Source organism: Hyposmocoma kahamanoa, unplaced genomic scaffold, assembly GCF_003589595.1.
Source record: "Hyposmocoma kahamanoa isolate Upper Pololo Valley unplaced genomic scaffold, ASM358959v1 263, whole genome shotgun sequence".
NCBI lineage: Eukaryota > Metazoa > Arthropoda > Insecta > Lepidoptera > Cosmopterigidae > Hyposmocoma > Hyposmocoma kahamanoa.
The window spans coordinates 3,845,066-3,860,224 of NW_020653766.1; the positions used below are offsets into that span (position 1 = coordinate 3,845,066).

General features: G+C 36.6%; 1 protein-coding gene across 1 annotated transcript in view; it reads left to right on the forward strand.

The window, feature by feature from the left end:
* The window catches only part of LOC113228959 (serine/threonine-protein kinase WNK1-like), a 130,380-nt gene that overhangs the window by 98,972 nt on the left and 16,249 nt on the right, over positions 1–15,159 (forward strand). Inside the window, exons 23-34 of the mRNA XM_026462403.1 lie at positions 749–1,209; positions 1,632–1,741; positions 4,995–5,093; positions 5,875–6,066; positions 6,388–6,579; positions 7,282–7,397; positions 8,473–8,550; positions 9,442–9,558; positions 10,785–10,866; positions 12,103–12,204; positions 12,942–13,168; positions 14,971–15,144. Of these exons, the coding sequence (XP_026318188.1) occupies positions 749–1,209; positions 1,632–1,741; positions 4,995–5,093; positions 5,875–6,066; positions 6,388–6,579; positions 7,282–7,397; positions 8,473–8,550; positions 9,442–9,558; positions 10,785–10,866; positions 12,103–12,204; positions 12,942–13,168; positions 14,971–15,144 (1,950 nt within the window). The remainder of the gene's footprint in view (positions 1–748; positions 1,210–1,631; positions 1,742–4,994; positions 5,094–5,874; positions 6,067–6,387; positions 6,580–7,281; positions 7,398–8,472; positions 8,551–9,441; positions 9,559–10,784; positions 10,867–12,102; positions 12,205–12,941; positions 13,169–14,970; positions 15,145–15,159) is intronic.

The window sequence follows — 15,159 nt, forward strand, 5'->3', positions numbered from 1 at the left end:
CATTTTAAGCATGATTGAATGTTTACCTACCTAAATTTGTGTTGTTATTGGTATGTATTGGTTATTTCACAGTACACACATAAAACATTGAAGCTATAAAATACCTAATCAAATAATCAATTAAACAATAATGACAAAGTAAAAAATAAAACACATGTCAAAAATTAGACTATATTTTAATAAAAGTTACGAAAGTTAGCAAAGGAACGTTTTGACAAGAGGCCTCTTGCCAATGCCAAAGTCATTTTGAGATTGAGAACAGTGTGACCGTTTGTGGCAGATTTCTGCCATTTAATTTTTATACATTTTAATTGCGACAGAACATGTTAACGTTCTATTAAATGTGGCAGAGTTTGGCAGATTTAGGATAGTTCAGCCAGTTTTTTATTATTTTTGGGGACAAACTGAAAACTTGTTGTTTTCTGGTACTACAAACAAACATCTGAAGCGAAATACAGTACAATGTTATGAACATAACCTATATCAAATTTATAACCCCAGCTTCTACAGGCTGTACTCTATTAGCTTTTTGGATGCTTTGATAATGAATCACACGTCTCTTTAATGCACGTCGTCAAAAACACTGGGTTACAAAATACACAAGATGTCGCCATTCTTCTATATGTGCTTGTGGCAGATCTTTGTATTAATAATCGTAAAAATTACTCAAGTAAAATGCGTACGTGTCCAGCAGTGGTACGTGTGAATGGGTTGATGACGGCGATATTATTATTATATTCTCTTTCAGGTTAATGGCCTTCAAGAGACTCCACAAGAATATGTTCCTACGCACCAGTATTCTGCCTCGTCGCAAGCGTCACACGCGCCTCAAACGCTCACCGACCATATACCCATAATCCCAGAAATACCCATGACCATACCCTCTATACCCGTAGTCAATCAACCCGTGCCTCAGAATTTACCCACTTTACAAAGTATGAATCCTATATTAAATTCTACGTTACAAAATAATATAAATTTAACAACACCGCTGCAAATAGCTACTGATACTACTCCCATTTTGGGGTTAAGTCAAGTGGGGACACCAATGGGTGGCGACTTGGGGTTGGGTGTGGGTCTGCCTATGGGTGTTGACCCTGTGCTGAGGTTTTCGGCGCAACAGAACCTGACGCCGGCACCTGGCGTGACGGACGGCCTGGCCAATGCCGAGAATATACAGCGGATGTTGCTTAAACAGAATATTATGAAGTGAGTATATTTCTCTGTTAGCAATAACCGAAAATCTAAAGAATGTATTCCTTTAAACTTCAAGTAATACTCATAGCCTGGATAATACTTCGCTCTGAATCTTGTTAAAAATAATAATCAGAAATATAATAAAGTAATTGTTAAGGTTTTAAAATACGCTTCCACCGTAGCAAAATAATTGCTAGTTAATTAAGTTTATTGGTAATGTGGGTGTAGTTGGTGCACGCTCCGTACACCAGATTGGCTCAGCAAGGGAAAATATACAGGTGAAAACTACAAATTAGCAATGCCTAATCGTGAACCTTAGCCCATGTTACTGAGTTGCATTTTATAATAGTTTGCTATTATTGTGGATTCTGTGTTTCGTGGAGAAGTAATCGTGTTTTCAGTTTAATTAAATATTCCTTTTTATCACTATACAGCCAACAACAAAACCTATCAGGCGGCAATCTTCTTGGCTTACTAAACCAGCCGCAGTTCCCGCAGCCTGACCTCGGTCTCTCCAACACGCTCCTTAACAACACGCCACAAGGTGAATTTTTGATTACTCATTAATTTCTTTGATAAATACCGTGTGAAATAATTAAATAATTAGGTCATTAAGTCACATATAATAGAGCACAAATTGTTTTTATTAGCACAAATGGACACAACTTACTGTTTTGACGGGAAAAAAAATTAACGGTTCGATTCAAAATGACATGCGATACACGTTTGTAAAGAGAGTACTTGGTCTTATTAGACCAAGTTTATATTAATATTAGTCACGTTTTTAGTTGAATTTACTATCGTATTTTTTATCACTGTGTTTTGTTTGTCTTATTGTGTTGTAAGTTGTTTTTGTACTAAAGCTCTGAGCAAGAATGCGGTGGAAAATGACAGGGAAAATAATGGTTGTCTGATAGAACCCGTGACTATGGGACCTGTGCCTCTACCATGAGATTACCGCGACAGTTGTCGCTAGCGATGGCGTATAATACTTCACAATTTTGTATTGCAAATAATGCCGCCGTTAGTTGAAAGGGCGCTTGTAAAAAAAACTCAAAACCGAGGAAATAATGTTTAAAGAAATAAAACAAAAAATAAAATCTACTTTTCTCCTGCCATAACTTCATACCTTATCCACCAAGGAAGAATATAAATAGTGACAGATCGGCATTTTTTTTTACTGATCACGGCATTATACATGAATGTCATATGCGCCCTTTCAATTAACAGCTGCAGAATTGTACAGCGCCCTTACCGGTCTCAAGACAAAACAACATTTTGTGGTATTGCGGCCCCGTGCCACGTAAGGATCGCTCCCTCTAAAGACTGAGCAGGGATAAGTCTAAGGGGGTGCGTGGTAAGCGCGCGCGCCGCACTACTGCACGGAGATACGTCAGTCTGTTGCACGGCACGTGTTTTCTATACAAGCTGAGTACTTCGGCTTAACTTCTCTGGGGTAGCGAATGTCCACGAGCGACCGCCTCCCGTCAAGTGGTTCGTCTGCTCGATTGCATCCTATTTCACATTAAAAATAAAGTCCCTGACCACAGTGTACGAATTAATAGGTACAACAAAATCGTACACCAAAAACCTTTCTCTTCCCCTCTTGTCTTCAGTTTGAAATAACTATACCTTCAGCTTAAATATCGTATACATTTAGCACCTTTGAACTAAACTTGTTACTTAGAGTTGGATATTCATAACTTGTTGGGGTTTTTAACTTTGTAACAACAATAATATTAACATGTAGTGTAAATTTATATCTATAGGATCTATAGTCTGTCTTTCTTGAAGATTGAGTAAAATGACAGTTCATGCGCAAAAGTGTTGCCCGCTTACAACCAGCTAGTGATTGCAGTCGATAAATATTCTATCGACTATCGAATGTTGGTAACGCTTATGTAATAAATGGCAGAACTTGTTTCATATGAACTATCATCGGGCCATTATTCAACCGACTGCTGGACGCAGGTTAATTTGAATTGTAATTTTTTGTAAATGCATACACATATACACTGCATTAAGAACTATGTCTACTAAAAATACAAAGAGGAGGCATAATATAAAGAGCAGAGTGGCACTGCAACTGTTGTGGACAGGCGTGTAGCCTCCACCAGGCGCACGGCTTGTTCGTCCCGTCACTTAATATTATAATTATTTTTTTTTTAACAAAACGACAGTAAATCGCTCTTTGATTTGTTTTCTACAAGCGTAGACACAGTCAGGCGAGAAATGACCAAACGTCACTTTGACACATCACGTGATTGGCGATGAATACACAGGTTTTGTTTGTATAATTGTGTATTATTTTTGTTTTTTTTTTGTGTTTAATTGTGTTCATTATTTTCTCTTAAAATCTCTTTGGTTTGCTAAGCACTTTATATTGTTACATGTTAGTGGGAATTCTAAAATCCCATTGGATTACTCATATTTAAGTATACCATAATTGTATTATTTTGTCCGTGAATTTTCCTTAAATGTATAAATAAATAATTCGAAAGTTTTTCTCTTTAATTCAGTTGATATAATGAAATCCGCATGTCCTTATTAAGATATATATGAATAAAAAATTATTTCTATACTATAGGCCAATGATCAAAATGGACAAAAGAAAATAGCGCAATTAATAACCATTAGTACGTAGTAACATTTATAATTCAGACATTTTGGGCAAAATTTTACCTTCTTCCAGAATCTGTCGATAAAATTAACGTCAACAAGTACATAACTATTTAAAATTTTATGAAAATTGGCAACCCTGCAAATGTCATTTTACTCCGTCGTCAAAAAAGACAGATTATACTATAATTAATCTTTTTGTTTGGGACTAGACGTAGAAACTTTCCCAAAAAATGGTTTTAAACAATAGCCTTTACTTTAACCTTTCATAATAAATACAGATGTAGTGAATAAACAATGAACATCAGTAAAATTCGAAAACACGAATACTTCTGAACGCTGTGGCCGTGTCTCTAAGTTATGTTATTATCATTATTTTTAATTTATTTCCTGACTTTGGGTTCAAAAACTTCAGTCGAAATAATAAAGATATTAAACATATGATTTATATTTATGATATTGCTAACGCACATGGAACATAATACTGTAGTAACTCAAAATTGTGAAATTGACAAAACACGTATTGAAAAACAAGAAAAAACATTCAAAGGATCTTATTGCGAATGATGTTATTCTTCTTCTTTTAAATGTTATGGCTAATGTCAAGTTAAAATGACTATGTACGTACGGTAGTTCTGTAGAAATAATATAAAAATTATGGCGGACGACGCCATTAGCAAAGTAAAGGCCGATGATGTTCAATGTTTATTATCAGTGATCAGAATTAAGGGAGTTAATTTAGCTAAACTAAATAATAATGTGGACATTCCCTTCTACGAATCCCGGGATTCTCAGAGCTGATTGTATTTGAATATACGTGTTATTTATTGAAATTTGAGTGCATTGGCGACAAATTATTAGTTGCCAAATTATTGTAGTTGTGTTTCTATATGCACTTATGTATTTAAATGCTTTAGCCATTTATAAAATTACCTACATTCTGGAATGTTTAGAAAGTAAACAGTAAAAAAAGAAATTGTATACGCATTGATATTGATAAAGAAATGGATATGTCCATACTAAGAAAACGTTCATACTTTTGGTAAATTAATTTTCCCAATTCTGAACACTTGTATTTTGATGGTTAGTACGAATTCAATCGCTCTGTAGTCTATCGAATACCCGACTTCTGTGCTAAGTGTGCATGTAGTGACTAACTGCACGTGTGTGTCGCGTAGCGTGCGCAGGAGTTGCGATGGCCGGTTGCCGCCTGCCGCAGCCGCAGTACGCGCCGAAGTATTACCAGCCCATGCTCGCTACGGCTAATGATTTTATTGGTGCGTATATATAGAGTTTTTACTCGTTTTTAACTTATCTAAGTTATTTAGAATATTGTGTTAGAATATCGTCCGCTAAAAAGCATTATTGGGGCAGTAGAGCTGCTTGTGAAAGAGTTCGTCCTGGGAAGTACTGCCACCTTACCACAAGCAGTAATGTGAGGATTACTGCGTTCCAGTTTTGAATGGTAAGGGTGCTAGTGAAATTTCAGGGACTTATCAACTTATGTCTCAGGTTGACGGGCGCAGTGGCAGTGCGGGATTTTTTTTTGTTTTAAAGCTCTGAGTGGCACCTGCAACTGTTATTGACAGACGTGTAGCTTGCTTGGTATCATAAAAAAAAGTGAAATTGTTAACTCCACTTCAACCTACTTGTGTGTAATTACAAAACTGATTTAAAAATATAATACTGAAAAAGGTAGAATCGCTAAAATCTCATTAGTAAATGTATATTTTGTGATCTGAATTTGTTTAGGTCACAATTATAGCAACTTTGACAGTTGACCGTCTTTTTTTTCTTTCGTTTGGTACAAAATAGTCAATTTAGTCAATGGAGTCAGCAGTTTAGATTGTAATAACCGGCGATATGTCATCCACTTTACACAATTATTTCACTTTCAAAATTGTTCTTAAATTTGTTTATAACTGACTACACCTGGTTCATTTACGAATAATCCCACTGGTATGAGAGTCCCTACAGCGCCGATAAGTAGGTGTACGCTGCGTTCTAGTACAAAACACACCGCTGTCGCACAGAGTCACTCAATTGTTATTATTACAGTGCAACAACAAGCCTTCCAAAACCAGTTAAACGCTCAGTCCGCCGTGGGTCCACTTGGCTTGGGTCTGGGCCTCGGCGCACCACTACAACCGGCCCTGCCACCATCGCTGTTGCAGCAGCAAAACATGCTGGGAGCTCAGAACTTGGCTCTTAATCAAAATTTGATGGGTCATAATTTGGGCCAAAATCTTGGTATGAATATTTTTTTTAATAAATCAGATTCACTGTACCATAACTTTGTAATATAGTACTTATCAAATTGAGTAATTCTAAAATAGAGTATTCTCAAATGGAGTAATTCTCATATGTAGTAATTGAAGATGGCACTTGTAATATTGTTTGACATTGTTTGTATTGTCTTCAGAAGAATTAAAAAGCCGCAACATGACGACAATTCATAAACAACTAGTCAGTACTTTCAGCATCTTTCACGTGTGGGGAGTATTTTGCGATTTACCCGACTGTGGAAATTTTTTATAGATAAACTTTATTTCCACTAAAACATTTTTTCAGGTCTAGCAACCCAAAATTTAGGCCTAGGCGGTCAGAATCTCATCGGCACTCAAAACTTGGGTCTTGCGAGTCAGAATTTAGGTCTGGCCAGCCAGAACTTAGGACTGGTGGGGCAGAACCTCGGCCAGTTGGTAGCCCAGCGCGCGGTGCATCACGCTCTGGCAAGGAGAGCGGTCGATATGGAGATGGCTGGTTAGTATCCCTATGAATATAATTCTTGTGATTATTAAAACAAAGATCTAAAATTTAATTACAATTAATAACGACATCTCTAGCCGGGACTGGTAGCTGTAAAGTTACCTAACGGGATGACGAAATACTTTCGTAGATTTCGCATAGATGGCGCTACGGCTAAAAAGTAGTTGAAAACCACATACAAAGATCCGACAATAAGCACAAAAAAAATTCGTGAGGTCCGTTGGTTCGTTCCGTTGTTTACCTTAAGCCCTGGTAACCTAATGGTTTGAGACACAGCCTCAAGCAATAGGCCGTGGGTTCGGATTCGGGCTCGCTCCTCTGAGTTTACACGCCGAGTTTACAGACTGTACACGTCGTCACTGGAATTCCAACTGCTGACTTGTAAATTAAGAACCAAGCGTTTTTCCACTGGGCTATCACTGTTCTCTCTCGAATAGTAGATCTGTAATGAACAGTAAAATTGTAATGACAATGTAATATTGACATCCTAGACATGGTATTATAATACTTTGACTAATTAAATAGTAATTTTTATGAGAATATTTGTCCGCTGTTATTAGTAGATTTTTTTGTGATACCATATAATTTACTGTACACCTAATTGTTTGATACCGAAAAATCGCACAAATATTTTTTTTAAATAGCATTTTAATTAAATTTTTTTTTATTTCTGAAGTTGAATTTGTCATATTTCAGGTATGACAAGTGTGGACAGCGCCACTACTTCTCAGCCATCGACGCCAAACAAATCGCAGTCTTACAGCGAGTACATGCTCTCTCTACATCACAAACTCGCTTCTATCTCGAATTCCGTATGTATTTTAATAATTAATGTTTAGTAAAATATGCTCATGCCATAAAGTTTCTTAGTAAGTTTAACCAATTTACTGCCTCCGTGCTGAACGATTACCATGCTGATCTGCCACGCAGAGATCCCGGGCTCGAATCCCGGGCCAGGAGAAATGTTTGTATGGCCTACATTTATTTTTATCGTGAGGTGGGGTCTAATTTGCGTTTATTTATGTGTGGCACAGGGTTTCTTTAGTGAGGTGTTATGAGTGTGTGCGTTATTATTAATAAAACACCGCATTCGTTAAGCACAGACTGAATTTATTTTTTCTTAAACCAATGGCAATAGGGTAGGGCACAGATATTTTGATATAAATCAACAGCCATACTATATCAAAATATTTAGTACAAAATAAACATATATTTTTGAATGAAAGTTAGAAAACAAGAAATTAGTTCTTATTACTTATACCTAACTTATTTAACAAGTAATAACTAATAATGTTTTACAGAAGGCAAACTTTTTGTTCGGAGATCAGGTGGCATATTTTGTGACTCTAAATGTATAACTTTAACTATGTTATTAGCAACTAAATCTCCAATGAAATGATGTCGCACATCTATGCGCTTTGATCTCTTATGAACATCTGATTCCACAATAATTTTTAGCACCTTGGCTGTCATTAAACGTCTTAATGGTATACAAAGTATTATTGATAACATTTCAGTTTGAAGCTTTCTTAAATAAATAGCTTCCTTACAAGCTTCAGAGATTGCCATATATTCAGCTTCGGTGCTGGGTAATGCAACCGTCTGTTGCTTTCTTGTTTCGCAGTGTCCTCACGGTAGAAGACGTCGGTTCAAATCCGGCCGGATCGAAGGAATTTTTTCTGACTGTTCAATCTTTGTATTAATAATTATAACAAACTAATGGAGTAATTTCACATAAAAAATAATTGAATATCAATTCAGTAAACATTTCAATCCAACAGTTGTTATTAGAATTTAAAAATAGTCAGATTTGTCTGGAAATGCTAAATTGGTAATTTGGTACTGTAACGGATTAACAGCTAATTATAATTGATAAATTTATTTCAGGGTCCAGTGTCTCCGCAATCTCCGCTTGAATATAGTCCTGCATTGTCACCAACACACAGGAGTATGGTGCAACATAAGGTAATGTACTGTTTTTTTTCTTATTGTTTTTAAGTCGCAACAATGAAGTGCATGCCTTGCACTTTATTATTGCGGCCCAGAACTTAGCCAAACGGATTTCGTCTCTAGCGGTATAAAAACCAACTCCAATTTATTTGTAAGATCAAATTGTATTAATCACAATTACTAGTTTGTCGCACCTTTTGAGTAGACATTTAGAAAGCGGACAATTTCCGGAAATCGAATCCGTGAGCTTTTCAAACAACGCCTACCGTGTATACTATTAGGTCACCTAGGTCTTGATAATGAACAGCACTCACTTGGCTACAACAGCTTGATGTTCTCGAATACTTCTATATCTTTTATGAAAATCGTACATTTATGAAATGTAATTTATGTTAAGAAAAACAATATTTTTTTTGTATAAAAATAGTGACAGACTTAAAACATTAATACGAGGAATAAAAATAAACTAGCTGTTCTTTACAAAATCACAAATTTATTTAAGGGGCAATGTATACGCTTCTATAATAAGATTCCGATTGATATTCAAAATTTGCCATTTACAAGATTTGAAACTATAGTGAAACAAAAACTTCATAATTAAGGTTATTATGCAGCTTCGGATGACAAAAATCTGTGGTAGTGACCTGTTATCTTTTGTAGGTAGTCTCGAGCTAAGATGTTTCAAATATATATCGTAATTGCGAAATATATTCAAATGTCTATTTCAAAGAGCAACCCCTAGAGTTAGTTGCTCATTCTTCTCAGGAGAATTTGCCTTACGAATGAGCGGTAGAATTTGATCAGTTTGACGATTTCAAGTATAATTAGCTTATCTATAAAATAAAAATTATTTTATTTTGTGTTTACTTGTTTAATGTTATACAAACTGTTGTCATGTCCATCCAGTCGGAGGGCGTGGAGGTGCCCGAAGGCGGAGAAAAGGCACGTCACGTGGCAGCGCTTGCTGACCTCGACCATGAACTCAGCAAAATCTCGCTGCACTACAAGCACGCACCGCCCAAGGTACGTCTTTCTTAGGTTGTTGCAATCGTGTAATATAATATCGCACATGATACGGAATTCAAGTCAAATATCTTGATTTCGGAATATTCATCCATAGAGGTTAGTAACAAAGCACTTAAAAATAGAGTTAGTACTATAATGAATATTTTTTTCTAAAACTAATATGGGGACCAGTGGTCGCGAAAAGAACCCTTGACCTTGTTTGCAATTACATATACTCAGGACGCTGCCACGAAGCCTATGCACCAGGGAAGCCATTCTTTTTCGTATGATAGCTGCAAAGTCATCTTAGCTATGGCGAACATCTCCGATGCACTGCAATATTGTCGTATCTCAAAATAGAGGAATTGAAAAGGCACGATTTGAAAGTTCAAGTTTTACACACAGTTTTACATTCGCCGACTGAAACCAATAAATGCAATAATCTCGTTTATAAATGGATAACTAATTATTATGTATAAATAAAAATAATCAGATTATTCGCAATATCCATTAAATATTTTTTCTTAATTTTCGAATCGTGTTTTCTCAATTTTACAATTTTGAGTTACGACAGTAATTGGTTTCATGTGGCTATATTCAGTATGTTATAATGTATAGAGAACGATATTTAAATGTTGAAGATAGAATGTTATGCTTCGTATCAAGCAATACCCGTTCCCGCCGATGTATATATAATGCTTTTTTCAAACGATGCGAGGAAATAATAAATTACTAAAGATAATGTATAATAGAAAAAGTAAATCAAGTTTACCATGACAAATTTTGTTTCTTGTTTTAAATTAGGCGGAGTACAGTCCAATATTATATTTTTGCTTTTCTCACTAGAACTCTTCGCGTAAAAAACGTATAAAATAAAAATAACAAAAACGTACTTCAAAGTAATTTCGTTTATTTTATCGCCAATTTTTTAAAGTATGTAGTACCAGCACTACATACATATTCGTGCACTATTACGGACATTGATGTTAATGAGCAGATGGCTGTATGACAGTTTCTTTTTAGTCTTTACGTAGCTCTTTGTTAGTAGATAATTTAAAAGTATGGAGTAGCGGGCAGTAATGGATTTCCTACTATTTTGCCGAACTAGACCAGCAAAGAGTTGCAAGTTCCATAAATGACAAACTTTGTGGGTTCTTTTTTGAAAATAATGTAAACATTTTCGAGCGTGTTTGAGAAAGATTGCAAATGGAGTCCAATTGTATAAAATGCCGTTTGTGTTTCAGGACGTGTACATTGGTCACGTTGCGGAAGAGCACGAAATGTTATCTGCGGCCGTCAACGACAGCGCAGTTAATACTTACGAAGGTACGTTTTAAGGTTCAAAATTACGTTGCTGCGGAATAGAATGTAAGCAAATTTCGATCAAATATATTGGTAGATACACTGTAGCCGCTCAAAAAGTGGCACCGACGTAGCAAGGTAGAAAGCACCGATACATATATAGGCTTGATTTGCATTCGCTTGGTAACCACGCACGAATCACGATGTCGCAGTGTGCAGTTCAAAAATACAAAAACTTCACCAAAAGTATAAAAAAAATGGAGAATCTTACTGACAATAAATATATCATTTAGTTACATCATTTTCGTTTTAATTTAAGGCATTGTTCGCATCGTAAACGACTGTGTCACAATGATGTAATTCACACCTCACGTTATCATGTGATTCGTTTGTAATTTCTATAATAGTTTTAAGATTCATTACACAATACACTTTTTTAGAATCATGTTTCGTTTCTGGATGCCATTAAACTTTATTACCTCTTTCAAGATAAAAGGTAATATGTAGAAACTTGCACAGATGTATTTCGACGCTATTTCTAAAATTTTAAGATCTATATTAGAGTGAATTATGTCACACTATTATACTACTCGCTAAATAACTAAAGAGGTATGCACCTAAATAAATAACCGTGACTCGATCGATCCCTCCGACGTAAAGTATCGTATGTCGAAATTGCCAAGGTTACAGGGGAGCGTTTTAAAGTTTTGAGTTCACTGGAATGAGCATAACACGTGACTTTAGCATTTCTTAGTTTTATTTGGCAAAGATAGTTACTCACATAGAGTATTACAAAATCGGTTAGATGAACAACCACAATTTATTTTATAATTTATAATTATGCTCATTTCAATGAATTCAAAACTTTAAAACGCTCCCCTGTAAATTAGGCAACTTCGACATACGATACTTTACGTAGCAGGGGTCGGTTTGTGATTGATATTGTATGGAATTGTGCATCTACCAATATATTACGATCTAATGAGGTAAATATTTATAATTAAATTGTAAATAGCATAAGGAACTTTGTATCAATTGCTTAATGTAATTGTCGATCATTTTTTTTTTAGTAATCATTAGAACGTCGTTACATTCACAATGCAGACATTTTTAGCAAAATTTTACATTCTTTCGTAATCTATCGATAAATCTGTCGACAACAACTACATGGCTATTTAAAATGTCACGAATATTGGCAATCCTGTTAATGTGATTTTACTCAAGGCAGACTATAAATAATCAGAATGTGTTATTTCTCAGAGCTGGGCGTGGCTGGAGAGGGCTCCCGCTGGGTGGTGTCCCGCGCACAGCCCTGCCGGCCTTACGCGCTATGCCGGTTGCTACCCAACCCCCACGACCACTGTGAGTTCACTTCATGTATATTTAACACATTTGCAACCGAACACTTTTTTTGATAATACCTAGTGACGGGACGAACAAGTCGTGCGCCTGGTGGTAAGCGACACGCCTATCCATAACAATTGCAGTGACTTTCAGAGATTAAATTGCAAAGATCTGAGGAGCACTACCACTGCGCCCGTCACCTCGTTACATAAGTTGACAAGTCCCAGGTGCCTGTAATTTCGCCAGCACCCTTACCCTTCAAAACCGGAACGTAGTAATGCTTATATTGCTGCTTGGCGGCAGAAATAGATAATGAAATATCACAATGTGTTATTATCATGATATTCAGTTATTTTGTTGCTGAGTGAAGAAAAACTTTCAAAGATTATGGAAATTTAAATTGTTGTACATTTTAATTTAATTTTAAGACGTTGTACTTTGTTAATTTAAAGTTTGGCGACTTTGGTAAGAAGTGTGAATCAAATTGCACGTAGAACATGTACCACCATGATATGAATTTTTTTTGTAAAATTACTCCATTACACACATACACGTGAAACATCCTGGCATTCAATAAAACACTTAATTACAGTGAATAGCGACATCTCTAGTCAGGGCTGGTAGCTTTAAAGATGCCTGGGTGACAAAATACTTTCATAGATTTGTCGTAGATAGCGCTACGACTGATAGAGTTCGATCTTTGTATTCATAAATTATAACGTAACACATATATATATTTTACCTGTTAATTGCAGCGAAAGAGAAACTGGACATTCTGTCTCAAACACACACGTACCCTACGGACAACGCTGACGAGTTGTCGTGCGCTGACAACAACTCCTCCTACGAGGAGGCGTCGGCCGGCGGAGGAGGGGGAGAGACCTACGTCATTACGGACACGGGTCGAGCGCGGACGTATCTCGTCAGCGACGCCTTGGGTGACAACGTCGCCACCATTATCGATCCTAGTCGACCGCTTGAGGTTAGTAATTTCTTTTATAAAATGTAAGTGCGCATTTGACCTCCATCTCACCTTATGGATACTGACGATGAGGTAGACAATGGAGCATGCACATCTAAATAATTCCTATTCACTCTCGCCTTGAAAAGGCTCAACTTAACGTTCAGGGAACAAGTCTACAGCCAGGAAATTCCACTGCATAGCCGTTCGCCATTTAAATGTAGAAGCGTAATGCTTCGTTCGAATCTTTGGAATATCCATAACATAGGGGTGGACCCAAGCCTGTGCCTAGTTCCCCGGTGATGGAAAGGGGAAGGCGGAATTAAATAGTGGAATTCCATCGTAATCTTTCCGTGATAAAATACCGATAAGCATGCAACTTTACGGCGGTGTTCAGGCTCTGCAGCTTCCACTAATTCTGAGTCACCTATAAGCCCCTTGGCACGGTTAAGGTCGTCGATCGTGCGTCGATCGTCGATACTGCGTCGTTGGTCGTCATCGACGACGCAGTATCGGCTTTTTACCGCCGAAAATGCATGAACATTAACGCGAGGGCCACGAGCCGTCAGGCTCCTAGCGAGTTCGCTTATTGCTACAAGCGTCAAAGGCCACAAAGTAGCGTTGCAACATTCGCTCGTAGCGAAATTCGCTACGAGCGAATTTGCTCGGACGTTACGCGCGTCAGCGTTTGAAACAAATTATTTTGTTTTTATTTGTTGTTTGGTTACTACTGACAGCAAATTGTTTTTAATTTTCATTGTTATTATTAATACATATTTATAGTGTATGCTGCCAAAATATTAAATTCGTAAAAAGAATGCTACTTGAATTAGCCCACCGCCGAAGATGTAAGCGAATTACCAAACTCGGATAAGAAATTACTAACGAGAGTTTGTTAGACGCCCGAAGCCGAAGGCTGAGGGCTTTAAACGCTCGAATTTTTAATTTTTACCGCCCGTGCTATAATACAATGTTTTTTATCACATTTGCGAGGAAATAGATATAACGATAATTTATTTCTTATATGGATAAATATCGCTTTACAACATAACATTTACGGATTTTGCACATGGCGGTTTTTTTTAAACAGATTGCCTGCTGTTCTTCCATAGATAATACAACTCAAACTAAAATGTTATAAACGTCACAGTCGCATGCAGTCACAATGTATTAGATATAAGATCAATAATTTCCAAACTCTAAAAATACTGCAGAATTTGAATTCACAAAATAAATTTTATTTACTAAAAATTTGTTAAATTGCAAATGTTTAGCTTTTTTATACTTTAAGTTTATGCGAAATACACGTTCCGATTTTTTGAGCACAAAAACTTTTTCCTTAATTTTGACGTAAGAAATCCATAGGGCGATAATGTAATGAAAAATCCCGTGGGCATGATTTAGGATATTACGGTCGACTTGGTCTGCATGTCGTGTCACTGTTTACCAAGTGGTGTTGAGAAAGTGTGATGAAAAGTATTTTATGAATGAGGGCACTTTTACAAGCTTTAGAACGTAGGTTCTAAAGTTTAGAAGTTTAGTTAAGTTTGCTGTTAGACGGCGTGTTTGTTACACTCCTTTTCTTATCTGTTATTCAGCCTTTCGTTTAATTTCCTGATATATGACACGATATTAAATTGTTCTCTTATATGATCTAAATAACTTCATCTCGGTCTACATACAGCTCAGTTATTTGATTTGTCGTGACATATCATATTTCCAAACATCTTTCCCCTTCGATTCTCTATTGTGTTTAACAAGCTTCGTTTTTCCTGCATTATTTTTAACAACACCACATTTTCATGCTTGTAAAAAATCTCCAGGCGGAACCTGAAAAACCCATAGAGGCGGAAGATCAAGAGCGCAGCTATTTGATAGTGGACCCCCTCCGCGATATGACCTGCACGGTGCTGGAACGAACGCTTGACCTCGCCGCTGATGACGGCTTTAGCGACTTCATCGAGGGAAAGTTCCAGGCTACACGTGCGCCTGTTGCGGTATGTGCTTTCAAA